Consider the following 19,936-nt stretch of genomic DNA (forward strand, 5'->3'; position numbering starts at 1 on the left):
CCTGAACGCTTTAAAATGTGGCGAAGACAGCCACTGGAAGGCACTTACGAACGATAAGCTTTGGAAATTCGGCCCAACATAAACTACAGTGCGAAAGTAAAGCTTGGACAAGAGAAGAAGCGATCAAAAAACACGGTATAGTGCCTTCGCTGAATGTTTACTTTTTCCAAGTTTTTACGTTCGCGCTGATAGTGGAATCATTTCTTGTAATCAAACTGTACTGGATAATCAGGTGCGTATTCATAAAAATCCTGTTACGTGTAGCAAGTTGCTTTATGGCCATCGTTCGGTGCCCGCCAACTCATAAAAAGTGACCAGACTCTTGACGCGACAATTTGCCAGAATCTCGCATTGCAGGTATTGCACGCCGTGGTATCCCAACGGCGAAGGCGTTGCACTTATATTTAGCACACGGTTCAGGAAACCCAGATTGCCAAAGTCATCAATCCGTAGTCCACTACTGGTGGTCCTCATAATCATATCGTGGGTTTTGGCACGTAAAACCCCAAAATGTAGCCAGTTACATATTTAAAACTGTATATACGAAACATTTTGTGATTACGGTGGACACAAACCAAATTCCCATATTACGCGAGAGCATTTAGTGCGAATTCATTCATTATGGCGGTTGAGAAATTGAGCACAGCATTTAAGAATGCGGCCTCCCAATGAGAGTCTTTACAAATAAATAAATAAATAAATAAATAAATAATAAATAAATAAATAAATAAATAAATAAATAAATAAATAACTGAGTGGAGTCGCTGGCAAAGGAGCAAATACAAAATATGTGCTGTACCAAAAAGAAAAGTCAGGAGGCGGGATGACAGGGATCAATGTTATTTTTAAGAATATAAGAAATAAAAATAAAGGGGATAGAGCTGCTATGGATAGCGTCCCCACGTGTGAAGACACCAGCGCGCCCTTTTGCGGTAATGTGCCGCCTGTTTTGCCAATTGAGGCATGAATTGATTATTTTGAAAGAGCGAAAGATTGGGCGAGTTGGCATTCCATGTTTTATACTTAATAGCGCATGAAAAGGGACGAGGCACGGATGGACGACGCGGCCACAGCGCTAACTTCCAACAATTTTTATTCTACGAAGCACTTAATTCACACAAATATAGTCAACAGATAGCAGCGCACGCAAGCGCATAAGTACTGGTTTTGAACACATGACGGCAACGTGACATGTGTAATGGAAAAGATGAGATCGAAGATGAAAAAGGTGAAAAAAGAAAAAGGTGAAAAAAAGCTTAAATTTTTGTTTTGTTGTAGCGGCAGATAAGGATGCTGTTGACATATTTTATTCTGTTGAACGTTGTTGATGTAGCGCTCGCTTCCAGAAGCTATTTTGGCAATGGTAGGGTTAAGGGTGGTCACACGTGTCGACGAAGTGGTTAAAAGAAGAAGGAAACACAGTCATCGGACCGGGATATTGTCCGGCGGCGGCAGAGACTGGACACGCTAAACACATAACAGTAGCGTATCACAAAAAAAAGAAAAAAAAAAAAAAACTCGCAAAAATATGATATTCAATCTCCTGCACTATAACGGATAGACCAACGTAGTTCTTTTACATTCACTTCCTTTTTGGCTTTGTGAAAATGTCAAGAAACGCAGCATAGGACGGAATTCCAGCTCACAAAAGAAAGAGAGCACGCTGGCCTCTACTCTGCAAGCGTCTAGCGCGTCCTCACCATATTCCTTCCTCCTCTCTGAAGACGGCACAACCAAAAGTATAATAGGGTCCGAATCAGCAACCCCTCCCCCCCCCCCCCCCCCCCCCCCACACACACACACAGGAAGTTATACTTGCCGCCCACCAGGAAGAAGCTCTGGCAAAATAATATTTGTGACTTGTTTTTTCTGTCGCCATATTCTGCAGTCTCTTTTATGCTGTCGCGGGTTTTGCATATTGGTCGCTTTTCATCTGAGTGATCGATCGCCTCGGCGCGATGGCAGTGCGCGGGTATTCATGTCTCGTTTGCCATGCACGCTGTCTGTGTGGAAATGCAGTTTGACGCTGTTTGTGGTGCGCGAAAAAGATAGGTAGTGAATATTTTTTCGCCGATACAAAAATTAATATAAGCAAGCTGAGCAAGCACATAAGCAAATATTTACCGCTGTCCCACAACAGTGCTCTTCCGCCCATTTGCCGGCACAGGTGCGCAAGTAATGGAAACCGCCCTCTCTCATACAACACGCGCACGTGGTGGCTGGCGGAGACTGCGTTTTGCATTATACGTCGCGCTTTTTCATTTTTTTTCTTCGTGTAAACTATGGCCTTAAAATGCAGAAGAAGCTGACTCAATCAATATTCTCGTAGCACGTTTTTGATGAGCAAAATATATAGTTTTGCGTGGTTGTTGGCCCGCACTGATTAGAACTGCGCTCCCGGGGCATGGTTTAGGCAACGACGGTTACGCCTGCAAATTGCCGCAATTTACCGAGCCGCCGAAAATTGGTTTTCAAATTCAAAAGTAATTAATTCGTCGGAATCTTGCAGCGCTGCATGGCGTACTTCTGGAACATAACAGCGTAAGCTGTTATGGGCTCATTCCAGTAGCCTTTTCGGTTGGCGATGTTGTTCGTCGCAGTTACCGCCAGGCTCTTACCAACTATGGGGGATTGACCACGAAAATGTTTGGTGTCTTGAGGAAGGCAAGAGATGAGCCTTCGTTTACAGTAAGCAGACGTAGCAGGTGACATGTCTTTCAGAACATTATGCATGGTTTGTTAGGAAAGGTTTGATAGAAATAAATATTTTGCGAAATGTCTGTAAATGTTGTTGGGAAATGTTTTCACAGATATAGTTGCGAGAGCGAAAAATAGTTTACGTTTAGAGAATGTGGCTAGGTTTGGCCATAGGTTTCAGCTCAACAAAACGAGTCTACTAAAGAACGTGGAGTCTGGGAGTGCTGAATTCCGTGCTTATATTTCAGATTCCCGAGCATGACACCAAGGAAGTTGCATGCGGCAAGAAGACTATAACTTAATTCCTATCCAAATAATGCTTTTATTTCTTTAATATACAAGAATTTTGTAGCTGGTTAGTATTAGTTAAACTTTCTTTTTAAAATACTGTTACTTTCAACAAAACCTAACGTTCGCGTTCTGCGCAAATGTAAACGATGCTTAATTGGTGCAAATATATTACTGGAAGAATATATAGATTATGAAAAAGGATTTGATTCAGTATAGTAATCATAGAGGTATCACGTAACCAAGGAGTACAGGATGCATATGTGGATATATTGGCAAATATCTACAAGGATTGCACAGCAACCTTGGTTCTCCACAAGAAAAGTAGAAAGTTACTGATCAATAAAGGGGTCAGGCAGGAAGACAATATCTCCATAATGCTATTCACTGCATGCTTAGAAGAAGTATTCAAGCTCTTAGAGGGAAGGCTTAGGAGTGAGAATCAACGGTGAATATCTCAGCAACCTTCGGTTTGCAGATGACATTGTCCTATGCAGCAACAATGTGGACGAATTACAGCAAATGATTGAGGACGTTCACCGAGAAAGTGTAAGAGTGGGGTTGAAGATTAATATACAGAAGACAAAGATAATGTTCAATAGCCTGGCAAGGGAACAAGAATTCAGGATCGCCAGTCAGCCTCTAGAGTCTGCAAAGGAGTACGTTTATCTAGGTCAATTATTCATAGGCGACCCTGATCATGAGAAAGAAATTTATAGAAGAATAAAATTGGGCTGGAGTGCATACGGCAGGGATTACCAAATCCTGACTGGGAGATTACCACTGTCGTTGAAGAAAAAAGTGTACAATCATTGCTTTCTACCGATGCTAACATATGGGGCAGAAACTTGGAGGTTAACAAAGAAGCTCGAGAACAAGTTAAGGACCGCACAAAGAGCGACGGAACGAATAATCTTAGGACTAACGTTAAGAGACAGGAAGATAGCGGTGTGAATCAAAGAACAAACGGGGATAGCCGGTATTCTAGATGACATTAAGCGGAAGAAATGGAGCTGGGCAGGCCATGTAATGCGTAGGATGGATAACCGGTGGACCACTAGAGTTACAGAATGGATGCCAAGAGAAGGGAAGCGTGGTCGCGACGGCAGAAAACTAGGTGGAGTGATTAAGTCAGGAAATTGGCAGGCGTATGCTGGAATCACCTAGCCCAAGGCAAGGGAAATTGCAGATCACAGGGTCGCCTTCGTCCTGCAGTGAACATAAAATATAGGCTGATGATGATGATGATATCAGAGGAATATTAAGAGATACATTATCATCATCACCATCATCAGCCTATATTATATGTCCACTGCTGGACGAAGGCCTCGCCCTGCGATCTCCAATTACCCCTGTCTTGCGCTAGCATATTCCAAATTGCGCCTGCAAATTGTATGCACAAAGCCAGATTCTGTACCGTTTCGCCATGGACGCTTTTCCGCGATAACGACTTGCCTGATAATCGCATCGCAGTTTTCAGAGGTTAAATCCGGGAAACTATTTAAAATAAACAACGCGTCGTCATACGACAATAGGTGGTCCGATCCCGAACATATTGCTGTAAAGAAAAAGTTGTGTCCGACGCTCTTTCTAGCCCCCCTCACGCCACTAGTGACGCGTTAACGTGCAGTGCACTGTGACTCTGCCGCGTCCACCCCCCATTCCTCAGACAGACTGTCTTTCATCAACTTCCACTGGGGGGGTTCAATCGCCTTCCAAATTATTTTGAGCCTTTTCTTCTGCCGATTCATCATAAAAAAATTGGCTGAGGTTTAACTCTTTTAAACCTAGTTATCACGATCGAAAGGTCTGTTTGGCTTGGTTTTGCAAAGACTGTGCACACAGTGTTTCATTAATGCCCGCTTCCGCGCTTGGTAATCGTCTCTATAACGTGCTAATCTGGCCTGCCTTTGCTCCGGTGTTTCAGCAACCACCTTTGGTTTGCTTGAGATTTCGCAGCCTACCGTCTAGCTATATCTACTGGATGATTGGATTCAGCCTGTCGCTTTCGCTGAAGCACATGCACAGACGCCCAGCCGCGGCACCCTCCATAGTGAAACCGAGGGACCAAGCGCCGTTGAAGCAGCCGTTAAACCCTCGCCTAGTCACCTGGTGCCGCAGCGGCGAGGCTCCGAGCGAGCGCAGCTGTGACACCTCTTCGCAGTGGATCACGTGGCGTGACATCATACTTGCCACACTTGCGCTCCGCCGGCTTGCGCTCTATCGGCTCAAGGTCATTGCGACGCGATTAATCACCTTGCGATACATGGCGTAGTAGATCTTTCGCTATAAAATTTACAGTGACGTTTCACTTCGTGAACGCGGGCGTATGGACGCTGCGAACATGCAGTAGTAAGTGGTTCGTGAGGAAAGGGAAAGGGTTGACGCTATCTTATGCAGCCCTTGAGGGAGCACGGCTCAGCGCCAACCGCGAACATGCATAACGAGCACGCGGCATCGAAGCGCAAACGGAAAGGGCGTCAACGCGGTCGTGGACGCTACATTGATCGTGATGGTGCGACGCCTGGTGTGCCACAGGGAAAGCGTATATTGCTACACATACAAGGAAGAGACGCCGCAAACATGCACAGCGAGCACCGTTGCGTCGAAGCACAAACGGAAAGTGCGCGAACGCCGCGGCTCTCTTCTCCACCTCCAGGCGCCTGTCTCCTCCGGTGCTCGCTTCCCTGGAGGCGACGAACATAATTTAGCCGATTTCACAGACAACGCATCTACGCTTGCGCGTAAAACATACCTATTTTGTCCCCGTGGTTGCCTCAGATTGCGATTGATGTTTAGGATTTAAAAAATTACGCCGCGACCGGGCGCTGTAGAAATCGATGCTGTGCAAAGCATTTTGCAGCTAGTTTGCTAGCCAGCGACGTTTGCAGTTTTCATAAGCGTTGCCAGATAGACACGCTACTGGCAACTAAATCTTCCTTAACCGACTTTCTGGTGCCCTCTTACAGGATCCTGTCTGGCAGTGGTCATCCGACGGCTGAGCGTACCTCGCTGGGTGCGAAATGGCACTGAGACACCGGCGGTGCTCGACTGCGAGTACGTGTACAACGAAAATGACCTCAAGCTGGTGGTCAAGTGGTTTTTCAACGACGGGCCCGAGCCAGTGTATCAGTGGATACCCGAGATGAGGGTCCGCGAAGCGTTCGGAGTGCTTCAGGGACGCCTGGACGACACATTTTCAGTGAACTCACGCGACGCGTATTCGCAGTACCGTGCCATCCGCATTCTGAGGCCAACTTGGGAGCTGAGCGGCAAGTACACGTGCGTCGTCGCCTCGCTCGCGGGCCAAGACGTGCGGCACCAAGAGATGACAGTCTTCGGTGAGAAGCACTTTTTCAGAATAACAGTGAAAGTGTGTATTCTATCATGGACTGATTTGTTTTAAGCATGAAATGCTTTTAGCTCCCATTGTCGGTGACCTTGAGATAAAAGCCAGAGCGTTTATCCGGGAATTCAAATGAGGACAAAACGAGGTCAACCGGGTAACCAGTCCAAACTTAACAAAATGCGGTCCCTGGCCCGCAACCCTTTGTACAGGACCGCATTACATATGCTAGTTACGGCCCAAACATGTTATAAAAATATTGCATCCGATTTTTCCCTACGGTTTGCTCATAATAAATATCACTCAAGCTGTAACTTCTAGTACGCTGAAGCTTTATTTGTCATTTCCAATAGCGACGTTCTAAAGGAACATACAGAGCACCATACACTTGATTGTCATCTTCTGGCGCTGAGACATAGGTGCCTGTGCTCATTTCAACGCCAGCGGTCCGTGATTTCCGCCGCGCGGGTTTTGCGGTGCCTCGAGAGATGACGCCACGCTGCGTGTCCAAGGCGGCAGCGTCCGGCGCGCTGCGGACACTACCTGAGGCCGCACATTTGCAGCCAACCATTTCGACGCGACAAGAAAAAAACATTCGTTGGCCCTTCCCCTACCGGAAACACGGGGGGCACGCGAAGCTTGTCGCACCCTCAAAATTGGGTGTCGAGTTCCCTGGCCTCGGGATTCGCTGCCCTTCGTTGACGCTGGGCTTCGGTGAGACTCGCTTTTACGTGGGATCCGCTGCCTGGCGCTGTAACCGAGCCTGGGCTTGGGCTGCCTTGAACGCAGAATCCGCACGGCGAGCTCGAGCGTGCTCCCGGCGACGTTGACGGCGTTTCCCGTCAAAAGCGGCCTGTTCCACCGCCGACCGACCAACGCGATGCCTTCCCATCTGTTTGCCGAGCATGCACTGAAAGGAGACCCGACGCAACGCGCGCGATGCCCCTTCCTTCCCTTGCCCTTCCCCCGGTGCGCGCCCGCTCCTGATTGGGTGCTCGCCTTACGTGTTTCACTAGCTGCCTATTCTTAGCTCGTCCCGCCGTTTTCTTTTACTTGCATGAGACTGTTTTTTTTTTGTGGTCACACCTACAACGGCACCGACGCTTGTGAGGCAATACATTCTTCGCTTGATCAGTAGCGACAGACACTGAGTGCGCTGCGCTGTAGAAAGAAGAAAGTGGTTGAAGGCGGTGGCAACACAGGGAGCAAAAGACGCCATATGGTAGCCATTTCATGCTTATATCTACTCTTGCTTACGGGAGAGTTTTAAGCATGAAATGCTTTTAGCTCCCGTTATCGGCGACCTTCAAGTGACGTTGAGCCGAAAGCCAGAGCTGTTATCTGGGCATCGTGGCGAGAACAAACGAGATGATCCGGGCAACCAGTCAAAAGTTAAAGGGACAGTAAAGCAAAACAATAAATCAACCTATACTAATAAAATATTCTTCGAAAATTCTGCTCTCGTTAATTACACTGCAATCGGTCAATTAGTAGAAGAAAAAATGTCACAGTTTCGCCCTAAGGGCGAAGCAATGAATGCGATAGCAACACAGCAATGTCATACGAAGTAAGGTGAGCGGCTTTGGTAGCAACAACACGCAGAACTGTTGTCGACGCCATCGGCGTTTTGCCCGCGTTAGCTCAAAATGCGTGCCGTTGGTGACTGTTGCTGGAGCCTCTCATATAAATAGGCACTTGGTGCCGCAGCTAAACGTCGCGTCCCTTCCTTCCCCCTCCCCACGGCCTCTCGCGCGTCTGAAGAAGGCGCGTTTGCTCTACATATATGGTGATTGTAAAGGAGGAAAGAGACGCCTACTTCTGCAGCCCTTAAGGAAGCACGGCGCAGAACGCGCGTTTGTTCTCCGCCGTGCGTTCACTCCCCGTGAAAGAGCGCGTCCCTCGCGCCCTTTCACTCGCACATACAGCGTTCGGCGGCGCGCGGCCACGATTTCATCTCCTTGACGTCATACGGAACCTCACGGCGACGGCGACGCCGACGGCGACGGCGACGCCGACGGCAGAAATCTGCTTTTGAGTGTCCATATAATTGCTATCGCAATAAAATGAAGCTAAAATAATTTTTTTTGAGTTTCGCGCGGAAACACTAACGTCAGCACTTTAGTGTGACGTCACGACTTCTAAAGTAATTTTTCGTATTTCGGCCACGTTGGCTCAGTAAAAGTTCGCGAAACTTGCCATATACAGTCTTGGGCTCATTTAGAACACGTTGTAGCCAATCCTTACCGCTAAAAAAAAACTCAGACCTAGAAGACGCTGTCAAAATCCATGACGTCACGATGAGCTGGTGCAGCAACTTACAGGTGGCGTCGCCACTCGCCTGTTTTTCGTTTCTTTCTGGGCTACCAAGCGGCTTCTCAGGGATAAGAGTGATGTTTTTGGTATTGTGGAAGGGTACTCTACTGATATAGAAGAAATCATTTTTCCCTTTAGTGTCCCTTTAGGCAAATGTCGTCTCTGGCCCTCAACCGTTTGTGCAGGACCGCATTACGTACGCTAATACCTGCCCAAACAAGTTACAGAAAATACTGCTTCCGAGGAGGCCGTATCTTAAGCAACACACCGACACCCATCCCTCAATCTTCCGGTACCGTTATCGCATCGTGCAAGACAAACAAACGCAGAGCCGTCGTCATCCAAACCGATGACGACACATCCGACGTGGACACGCTTATGTCTGATGCCAGCGATGCTGCTTCTAACGCCTCCGTCAGTGACAACAAACCTAAGAAGCACAGCAAAAAGAAGAGCAAGTACAACGCATTTCAATCGGTAATTACCTGAAATTAAGGAGGCACTCACGCAAATCTGGAGCAGACACAACCGCCTAGAAAGATCAATCGCTCATCCCAAAACCACGAAAATAATCCCCACGCCGGACCCATGGCCCATGTCTGCTCTGGGACCCCCACCTGCCCCGCCCGCACCCTCCAGGCCGCTAGGTCCAATGAGTGAGCCCAGCATAAATGAGGCCATGCCAAACCATTACAATGAATAACGCACCGCAATTTTTCAAGATCTGGCAATGGAACTGTAACTGCATTCAACAAAAAGAAAGCTAACCTAACGCAATTGGTAAGATCATGTAAAGAAAAGCCACACGTCATCATCCTACAAGAGTGCGGGGCGGAAAAGAACATTCAGAACATGTCCTTCTCGGGGTACAGGGTTTCCAGGCCGACCCTGGACCCCGAGTTCAAACAAGCCAGGGGCATTGCCACTCTCATCCGCAAAGACGTCAGTTTTGTGGAAAGGGACACCCCGACATACAAGAAAGGCCTGGAATCCATGCTCACAGAAATCATTCCCAGTCGGGCCCTAAAGACCAACCTTTATATACTAAACGTCTACAGTTCCCCGACTGACAGACCCAGGAACTTTAACAAACTTCTCACATCAGCCGCGTCGCAAGCAAAGGACAGGCCGCTGATCGTTGCCGGAGACTTGAACACGCACAACACCGTCTGGGGCTACGCCACCAATGACAGGAAAGGGATTAACTTGCCGAGTGCGCGGACACCCTAGACATGCAACTCATCACGGACTCAAGGTTCCCATCGCGCAGAGGCAACTCAGTTCAGAGGGACACCACCCCGGAGCTGACGTTCCTCTGCAACGCTGACGGGTCGTGGGACAACCTGCAAGAGGACCTTGGCAGTGACCATTACATCCTGGAAATCAACGTCCGCGTCACACCCACTTCTCCCAAAACGTACACCTACGTCCACTGGGACCTCTACAGAAGAATGAGGGATAATGAGGACAGACAAACAGAAACCTTCGAAGAGCTCCTGGAAAATCTGAAAATTACGGTGGCCAACGCCACTAAAGAAATAAGCGTGGACCTAGAGGTACCAGCCATGGACTCCAGGCTCGCACACCTCCTGGAGGCCAAGAACGCGCTTAGACAAAGATGGAAACAGCAGAAGCTAAACAGGAGGCTGAGGCCTAAATTAACCAAAATCAACAAAGAGATCGAAGAACACTCTAGAAAGTTGAATGCGCAGCAATGGGACGAAGTTTGTAATGAGGCGGACGGTAAAATGAGAAGGGGCAGCAAGTGGAGCCTTCTCAAGAACCTCTTCACCGACAGCAACAAACCGACCAAGAGTAATGCCCGACTAACGATTGAAAGGCTCGTTCATCTTCACACGAAAGAAGGCACGAGTCCGCGGGACTTTGCTGACTCCCTGGCAGACATATACCTGCCGGTAGAGCACAAATCTGTACCGTGGGACGACCCGACACGCCAGTACAAGGAGACACCTCAACTATCGCTGGATCGTCCTTTCGAAGTTTTGGAGATTGTGCACGCCCTTCATGACCTAAACGGACGCTCGGCCCACGGCCCAGACGGACTAACAAACGAACTACTCAGAAATCTAGATGACAAAGCCACACACGTTATTACGAACAAAATTAACGAGGTATGGGCTGAAGGCCGGGTGCCAGACGAATGGCGAACTGCCAATGTAGTCCTCATCCCCAAACCCAGGAAAACCACTCCATGCAGAGAATCTGAGGCCCATCTCCCTTACGTCGTGCCTCGGGAAGGTCGCGGAACATGCCATCCACAATAGAATTGGAGAGTACATTGAAGAAAACGGCCTATTCCGCCACAGTCTCATAGGCTTCAGAAAATCCCTATCCACGCAAGACGCCATGCTACTCATCAGGAGCGCCGTCATAGAGAACAAATCCAGGGATGTAAAAGGCATCCTGGCGCTCGACCTAACAAAGGCCTTCGACACGGTCAGGCACGAACACATCCTCAACGAAATCTCCACTTTAGATCTCGGAGTAAATTTCCAGAATTTTGTAAGATCGTTTTTGGATAACCGAACGGCCACCATAAACGTCGGACAAATCAGAAGCAGAAAGCACATGCTAGGTAACATCGGCACCCCGCAAGGGTCAGTGCTTTCGCCGCTTCTTTTCAACATCGCAATGCACGATCTCACAAACAAACTCTCGAAAGTCCCGGGGGTAGGGTACGCGATTTACGCGGACGACATCACCATTTGGTCCACGAGCGGCCCGCTAGGCACTCTGGAGCAGAACCTACAGCAAGCGCTGGACACCACGGAAGCTTTCCTTACAAACACGGGACTGAAGCTCTCCCCCAGCAAATCAGAGCTCCTCCTGTGCAAACAAGGCCCCAGGCAGCGACAGCCCCTTAGCTGCCTCCCCGTTCGCCTACACACCAGGGACGGAGGAAACATCCCCAGGTGTAACACATTTAAGGTCCTGGGCATGGTCATTGGGGCTTACAGCAATGACAACGCGGAGGCACTAAAGCGCATCACAAAGAGCACCCACAACTTCACCAGGGTCATATCCCGGGTCGCCAGCAAAAGGGACGGACTGAAAGAGGATCGCCTCATGAAGGTATTTCACGCTTTTCTTCATCAGCCACGTAACCTACGCCGCCCCCTTCTTCAACTGGAAGAAGACGGAGCTGAACAAAATCGAAACACTAATCATAACAGGATTGAAAAAGGTCCTAAGCCTCCCTAGAAACACTAGCACGGAACGACTCCTCCAATTGGGGCTACACAACACGGCAACAGAACTCTTTGAAGCACAGCGAACCGCCCAAATTAGTCGGCTTTCACTCACAAAGGTGGGCATCGAGATATTACTAGAAGCAGACATACATCCCCTCTTCATGCCACCAGAGAGGTCGCAACTATGCACAAATGCCAAGAGGTCAATAACCGTTGATCCAATACCAAGAAACATACACCCGACCCACAACGAAGGGCGGAGAAAAGCGAGAGCGAAGGCAATCCTTGATAACATCAAGCGTAACGAAACGCAAGTCCTCTTCGTTGACGCGGCCAGATATTGGAATCGAGGCGCATACGCGGTCTCTGTGGTGGACGCCCATGGCTCACTCGTCAACGCAGCCACGGTGGTTACCAACTTCACTCACGAAGCAGAAGAAATGGCCATCGCGGTGGCCCTTCGAAGCTGCCAAGAAGCCTGCGTCATTTACTCTGACTCAAGAACAGCCATCAGAACCTTCGAACGAGCGGGCACACCAAGTGGCGCGAGAACTCACATTCCGCCTGCAGGGATCTAGACAACAAAGACCCGCTCGCATCATACCACGAAATCACTTCAAATCGTAGGTTAGCACGAAGAATTTTTCCTCCTCCTTACCAAAACCTCAAAAATGCACAGGCCGTCACTTACAGACAGTTGCAGACTAGGACATACATCACACCAACAACACTAAGCAGCATCAGCCCTGACCTTCCTACTGCATGCCCACACTGCGGCCACGAATACAACAACTTTCGAACACATGCTCTGGCTGTGCCCTGCCAACGCGGGCACGGACTTTCCTGACCAGTCCTCCTGGTACTCAGCGCTCAGAAGTTCAGAGCTCATCGCTCAGCTCAAGGCTGTCCAGAGGGCCTGGGCCGTCGCCGAAGGACTCTGTCTACCGGCCCCGACCTGGGTGGAGCCACCGGATTGATTAGCGGGGCCTCCGGCCCCGCTTTAATTCTTTCTCCTCAGGACCTCAATAAAGTTCGTACTCACGCACTCACTCACTCACGCACTCACGCACTCACGCACTCACTCACTCACTCACTCACTCACTCACTCACTCACTCACTCACTCACTCACTCACTCACTCACTCACTCACTCACTCACTCCGAGTTCTTCCTAATGTTGGTTCACAATATCACTCAAGCTGTAACTTCTAGTACGCTGAAGTTTTATTTGTGATTTCCAATAGCGACGTTCAAAAGACAGATACAAGGCAATAGATTGTCATCTTTTGGCGCTGAGACAGCGTTGCCTGTGCTTTTTTTGAATGCCAGCCGTCCGTGAGTTCCGACATGGCCTCCGAGATTTACGCATGCCGGCTAGCCAGCCGGTGTGCGTCAATCTCTGAGGCCATGATTCCTCGACGCAGCTTTGGGGTCGCCTCGATAGATGGCGCCTTTTCTAGCTGGGCAGCATCAGCCCTGACCGTGAGTTCCGACTATGAGAAAATGAGGCAGTGCAGGGTGACGGGGGTTGGGCCTCTTTTGAAGTCAGAGAAGCACAGAGCAAAATTAGTTTTGAAGAAAGGCTCAGGAACATGGATGAAAATAAATGGGCGGCTAAAGTGCACAAGTATCTCTACATGAAAAGCGTAGACACAGAATGGAGGAAAAGGTCAAGGAAGTTGGCAACCAAGTACAGGATAATCGAAACTGCAAATAGACAACCAGGAGTCATCAGAAAGAAAGTGAGATAAATAGAGACCGTGAATTGGATGCAAAGAATGGAAACAAAAAGGACAATGGAGATTTACAAGAATGAGAAGAAAGAAATTAGAAGGGAAAATCTGTACGATAACACAAAGGGCAGTGCCTTGCTATTTGAGGCTCGAGCCGGTTGCCTAAGGACGAAAACATATCGGAACAAATATTCGGAACTAGATGAGACATGTGCATGCTGCAGTAAAGATCCAGAAACCACTCAGCACATCCTCATGGAATGCGACGGGATCCACCCAGCGAGAACCGTAGGTAACGTGCAACTCCCAGAAGCGCTTGGTTTCAAAGTGGAAGGAAACATAAACAGATCAGCCGTAGAGATCAGCAAGAGACGATTGGAGTACTGGTGGAAAAAAAGCAGGGAAAAGATGGATACGACCTGATCTCTTAAAATCATTGGCAGCGGCACAAGGTAAATTTTTGAAAAAGAAAAATAATAATGAGAAGTATACAAAAATGCTAGATAAAGAACATGTATAGTATACCTGATTAAATCAAGCAGGCTATAGTCGGGTACAACTTAAGAAGACAGGAGAGGCCCCGCCCAGATGACCGAAGCGCAGCAGCCGATTTCCTATGCGACTCAAGAAATAGTCCCGCTGACGCGACTCGCCCCGGATTGAAGCGCGGGCTGCCATGTTCTCCGTTGGCGGGGACACCGGCCGTCCGGCTCATGACGCAAGTCTTTAGTGCGCGCCCATTGGTGGAGGCTCGTATGCATCCGCCTTTGAGGGGGCGAATGCCGCTGCCTTCTAAAGTTGTACCCGACTATAGGTGACTATTTGTCGCCGCCCCGTTTCAAAGGGGATGCCAATAAATCATCATCATCAGTGCGCTCAGTCTCCCTGGTGTTTTTCGCTGGCTGTTCTGCCGCCTTCAGCCAGATTTTTTCTTCTAGCTGGGCAGCGTCCATATGGACCAGTGCCACGGTCACTGGATTATCCAGCGGCTGTGCCAGTGCGAGTATGGCGTGCTGCGGTGTCATGTGGTGGGCTCTGCCGTGGTGAACATACACTACACCCGTTTTAAGATTGTGGCTCGCATCATATGTAACCAATCTGCTTCGCCGGTAGCCATTTCGTGCTTACGTCTACTCTCGATTTTTACCCTGCAGTATGTGCAATATATTTTTCTTTCTTTATGTATAGGGACTGCACAAGACTGATCGGACATTCGTGCATTGTCGATATATGGTTTCTTGATGCATATCGACGCTTTGCAGCACTGCAGCATGGCCTCTCCATAAGCTGTATACACACGCGAAGGCAAAATCCCGCCTACTCCGCGGGCGAAACAGTCACGTGATCACTTGAATCCGGCGCAGCCGAGTCAGGTCGCATTCCCACAGCCGGAGCGTCGTTTGCGGAATCCGCCGGCTTACTCTCGACCCCAACGCTTATTAGCAGCTGCGCGTTTGCATACTCGGCGTGCTCTATATTCCATAGCGCTGTGAATCCCTCAGCAAGAGCCAAAAAAGTGATGCTTGCCTCTTCACTTAGCGTTTTCTTGTGCACCTCACTCGTGTTGAGTTCACGCAGGCTGCGCGGTCTGAGTAAAGAGAAATGCACGCGCGCAGCCACGACTCGCCTTTCCCGCTACACCACAACACAAGCACATGCGGTCATGCTTCACAACAAAAACACACGTGGCTTCAAGCCAACAACACGCCATCGTAGCCATGCCAATCCGTCCAATGTTGATTAGGCGCTGACTGCGCTTAATTGAGGTGAGACGAACCGCCAAACTGACGGATGGAAATACCGGCGAGCATTTTCAATCCAGACCGCGAGCGGAGGAGCCCGGACTAGGCGAGGGCGGCACGTTTTGATGACGCGCGCGTCACGTGATACGCCATCCGCTGCGAAAATTCCTTCTCCGTCCGGTCGGGTGAATGCACCTATATTGGAGCAAGTGGGCGAGCCGGCAGATTTTCCTTGGTTCATAATGCGCGCCGCAACCATTTTACGCTGCCGTGGAGGCGAGCGCCATCTGGATGGGGTTTCCGCAAGTAACCTACCCGAGCGCGCCGTTGTTGTTATGGTATATATATATACTGGAAAAGGGGTTTGTCTTTGACTTTCCTCGTAACAGAATTATGTTTTCTCGTACATTCAAATTACAATCCGACGCTATCATGTCTTTAAGTTGTAGTTAAGTCGTACTTTACGATTTTTCTGACGAATTTTACTTTGAGAAATTCAATTTTTATTCATTAACGCCTTGCGCCACGTGGAGGGCCTGTACTTTTGCTTGGGTGTATAGGTACTACACCTTCAATTAAAGCACTAGAACACTGAAAAATGTTGTGTCAGCACCCTTTTAAAACAACTTGTGGTTTAGGAGAACGCTTCACATATCTAATAATGATTAATATAAAAGTCAGACATAAAGTTCATACAGACACATGTGATCCACGGCGGCTACGCATTTAGAAAGAACAGTATTGCAGCATGTATTGTCACGCACCCAAAATCTCTTTCAACTATACCCACTGGTGTAGCGGATGGGGTTCGATAGACCACGTCGTATTGATTCTTCATAGATGGCCACATTTTAAGTGTCCCATGTAAAGACATTATACATCTTCTACGTGCGCAGTGTTAGCGTTGCTTTGCTAATTCTGTCGAGCATTCTCAATTTTGTCCATAGCGGCAGGTCAATTTTGATTCATCTGCTTACCCAGTGTGACTTCAGTTATCTTCAGACTGCAGAATATTGCTACGTACCAACAGTTTACTGAAAACAACACCAAGTTTGATTGGTTTTACGACTAGCTTCGGTCTGTCAGCAATGGGGAAAGAATAGTGTTTTCTTCCTCGTAACAAAATGAGCACTGACACATGATCTACCTCCCTCTCCCCCATTTCCCAGTGTAGGGTAGCAAATCTGATTTTGTAGCGTTAGCTACACTGGCCTAGCCAAGCCCGTTTCGCGCGGCACATCAAGAGCCGTGCTGCGCATGCGCAAGGATCAGTGATGTCACACGGCTTGCGCACCGGAGCCACCGGAGCCGGCACCTCTCGCGCACTCCGCCGCCGCCGCGCGCGACTCACCGCCGCCGGTCTGCGCATTCCAGAGGAGTGACGTCGTAGCCGTGGTAGACGCACTGGCGCCGGCGCGCGCTCGCTGTGCAGTCGCCGTCTGACACTGCGCTGGAGCCGCTGCGCTTCTGACTGGCGTTTGTGTGTGTCATTGGAGCAGCAGTAAGCATGACAATCAAGCTAATCCTTGACAATCTAGACAACCAGGAAAGCTAAGAATAATCAGCTGAACCTTTGCTAACGCTACGTATATCCTGGCATAGCCGAGCTAAGCCACTGCAACATTTTTTTTCTCTTGGATTAACCTTCCCTTCTTTCCTCTTTCTTCTGTCTCTTTCTTTCCTCTTAAAGGGCCCCTAAACTACCTCAGATATTTTTGAACATTTCATGTAAACACGCGCATCGAGTTCAGAATGCCGTCCCGATCAACGATGCCAAACGCTGCAGCGTTACGCGCCGCGGGCACGCCACAAAAAAAAAAAAAAAAAAAAGAAAGAAAAAAGGAGCTGTCCTCCTCTTCTGGCCTTTCCGGTAGTATCCCCAGCGGTCATGACGATGTCACCAGAGGCTCTATTCTCGACACGTATGGCGGCTGCACGGCCGCCATTATCCGCCATCTTGGCTGTCTGATTGGCTGTCCAGAGGTCACGTGTTTTGAAATTTGTGCCGGGAAACGGAAGTTTTGCAAAATGCAATTTTGCGGTTTCATCAGAATGACGCAACGTTACGTGGACCTGCAAATTTTATCGACTAATACTTTTTTTGTGGTCCTTGGCACCTATGTTGCGACTTTAGCGCTTTAAAAAGAAAGTGGACGGTAGCGTCATAAGCCCGTGCAATGCGTCTGCAATTTCGCGGGTATGTGGTGCCGTTCCAAGATAGCTGGCATGGCAGCTTGCTGATTGGCTGAAGGAATATCCCGTGAAGAGCGTCACAGGAAGGGCTGTTTCGTAAACGTCAGTTTAACGTTGCGTGACGTGGCGCTGGGCCGCCATTGCAAAGATTTTCCGCCATAATTTGGGGTGCGACGAGCCGAGCGAATTATGGTAATGAGCGACCATATGCAGTGGCAGTGGAGAGGCATGCGTATCGCCGCATTTTCCCTGTCATTTGGGGCCATGAAAATCTTTTGTTCACAACGCGTGCTCATAGCATTTGCATCGCTCTGGGGTGGTGTTGGCATTTGTTTTTTGAACCATAATTTGTATTAAGAACACGTTTATTTGAAATAATACTGGTTAAATGTAGCAAACTGTCAGCGACGTTTTGCACTTTTCACTACTACGTTTGAATCGTAATCAATATTAATGACTTTTCGCGTCATCAAAGGCTATGACAACGGCGACTTTTTAATTTATAAAAAAGAAATGTACGCAAGGAGGCGCCTTGAAGTTTCCTCTCGTAAAGTCCCTATATAAGAAAAGTACCGCCATCTACTCTTTCCCCCGCCGCCTCCTCTCCTAAAGCGCTTGCTTTTTTCTTTACTTTTTGCTTGCGAAAGCTAAGTCGACGGTGGCACACCTAGAAAGTCCACGTTGAAGCTTTCAGGCCGGGCGCGCGTCGCCTCCGGCGACTGCGGCTGCGCAGAGGACTTTCAACATGGCTCTGAGGCGGAAAAAAAGAAAATATAAAGAAGTGAAAAGCGCGCGCTATCATCGTCCAATCGGAGATACAGGAGAGAGAGAAGCGGCGTTTATCAAAGGATGGCGGTACTTTTCTTATATAGGGACTTTATCCTCTCGCGGTGCGAGTAAGCAACGGAGTGATCAAAAGATGGCAGTGCCGGCGCTTGCGTCGCGCAAGCGGATGCCTGTGGCGCGCGCAACGCTATCGATGATATTCAGCCGCTTCTCAGCCAGACGAGTCGGGCTGAGTCACTTGCGTGTCACGAGATAGCGATAACGCGGCCTAGAGCGCGCGCTGATCATCACTGGTAGGTCGTTTATGTTGTCTCAAGGTAGAAAGCAAGCGCGTGGGCGCCAATATACGATGACTCATTCCATTTCCAGAGGACACGCATCCGAGCTAATTAAGCAGACAAGTTGTGCGCATACAGACGACGGAAGCGAGAAACGATTTTGATGGAATAATCGTACGCTTTGAGCTAACAGATTTTTTTTTTTTTTTTTTTACTGGGGAGGAAAACTGTTTTGCTTTATCAAGAGCACTAGGTTCAATGCCTACACTACAGTTTCTTAGGTGATACGTCAAAGTTGCGTCACGTTACGAAAGCAAATCGGGGCCATCAGCGCCATTTTGTAAGCGTCGCGCCTACGTCACGCCTCGAAGAAAATGGCAGACTGTCTAGAATAGTAAAGCCCCTATATAAGAAAAGTACCGCCACCCTTTGACAAATGCCGCTTCGCTCTCTCCTGTGTTATCCTGTATCTCCGATTGGACGATGATAGCGCGCGCTTTTCACTTCTTTATATTTTCTTTTTTTTCCGCCTCAGAGCCATGTTGAAAGTACTGTGCGCAGCCGCAGTCGCCGGCGGCGGCGCGCGTCCGGCCTGAAAGCTTCAACGTGGACTTTCTAGGTGCGCCACCGTCGACTTGGCTTTCCCAAGCAAAAAGTAAAGAAAAAGCAAGCGCTTTAGGAGAGGAGGCGGCGGAGGAAAGAGTAGATGGCGGTACTTTTCTTATATAGGGACTTTATAGAATAGCAGCTCAGGGTGCATCTGGTGATGTCAACGGCGGTGACGAGGTCCATTGGTCGAAAAAGAACCCACGACTTCCGGTTAGTCTGCTAGCAGCTACGTGTAAAGCCCCTCAATGTAAAAAATGTCACAGTTTCGCCCTAAGGGCGAAGCAATGAATGCGATAGCAACACAGCAATGTCATACGAAGTAAGGTGAGCGGCTTTGGTAGCAATATGAATTGTAGTAAACATGAGCTGATTAAGTAAGCAGGTGTGCTGCGGCGTAAGTAGACCGACATGAAGAGAGACTCGATGACCACGAGAAGGCGCGTGTGAAACGGTGGTGTTGATGAGAAGCGCTTCCCGTGGGCAGCGCGTGCGAAGGGACACACCTGTAGCGCTGCACTGCCGACCCGGGCAGCATTGCATGTGTAGCGTGCGTTGGAAAATGTGGCCCGACTATTACTAACTAAATGAACAAGCGTGGTGTGAGCGCGCACAAACAAACATGAATAGATCACACTGAATGACTGCAGACAACGACTGTCAAAACGCTGGCAGCAAGCGCATACGCCGCACCAACGGGCGAAGGTACGTGCGGTCTATCGCTTCAACGGAAACTGAGCGGC

General features: G+C 48.9%; 1 protein-coding gene across 5 annotated transcripts in view; it reads left to right on the top strand.

Annotated features, from left to right (window-relative positions):
• LOC119456239 (uncharacterized) overlaps window positions 1-19,936 on the top strand; it is a 148,918-nt gene that overhangs the window by 84,100 nt on the left and 44,882 nt on the right. The window contains exon 2 of one of the 5 annotated variants that reach the window (XM_049668671.1): window positions 5,955-6,326. The exons of the other annotated variants lie outside the window; for them this stretch is intronic. Within the exon in view, the coding sequence (XP_049524628.1) occupies window positions 5,955-6,326 (372 nt within the window). The remainder of the gene's footprint in view (window positions 1-5,954; window positions 6,327-19,936) is intronic. 5 annotated transcript variants of the gene reach the window in all.

The sequence above is a fragment of the Dermacentor silvarum genome, chromosome 6, assembly GCF_013339745.2.
Source record: "Dermacentor silvarum isolate Dsil-2018 chromosome 6, BIME_Dsil_1.4, whole genome shotgun sequence".
Classification (NCBI taxonomy): Eukaryota; Metazoa; Arthropoda; class Arachnida; order Ixodida; family Ixodidae; genus Dermacentor; species Dermacentor silvarum.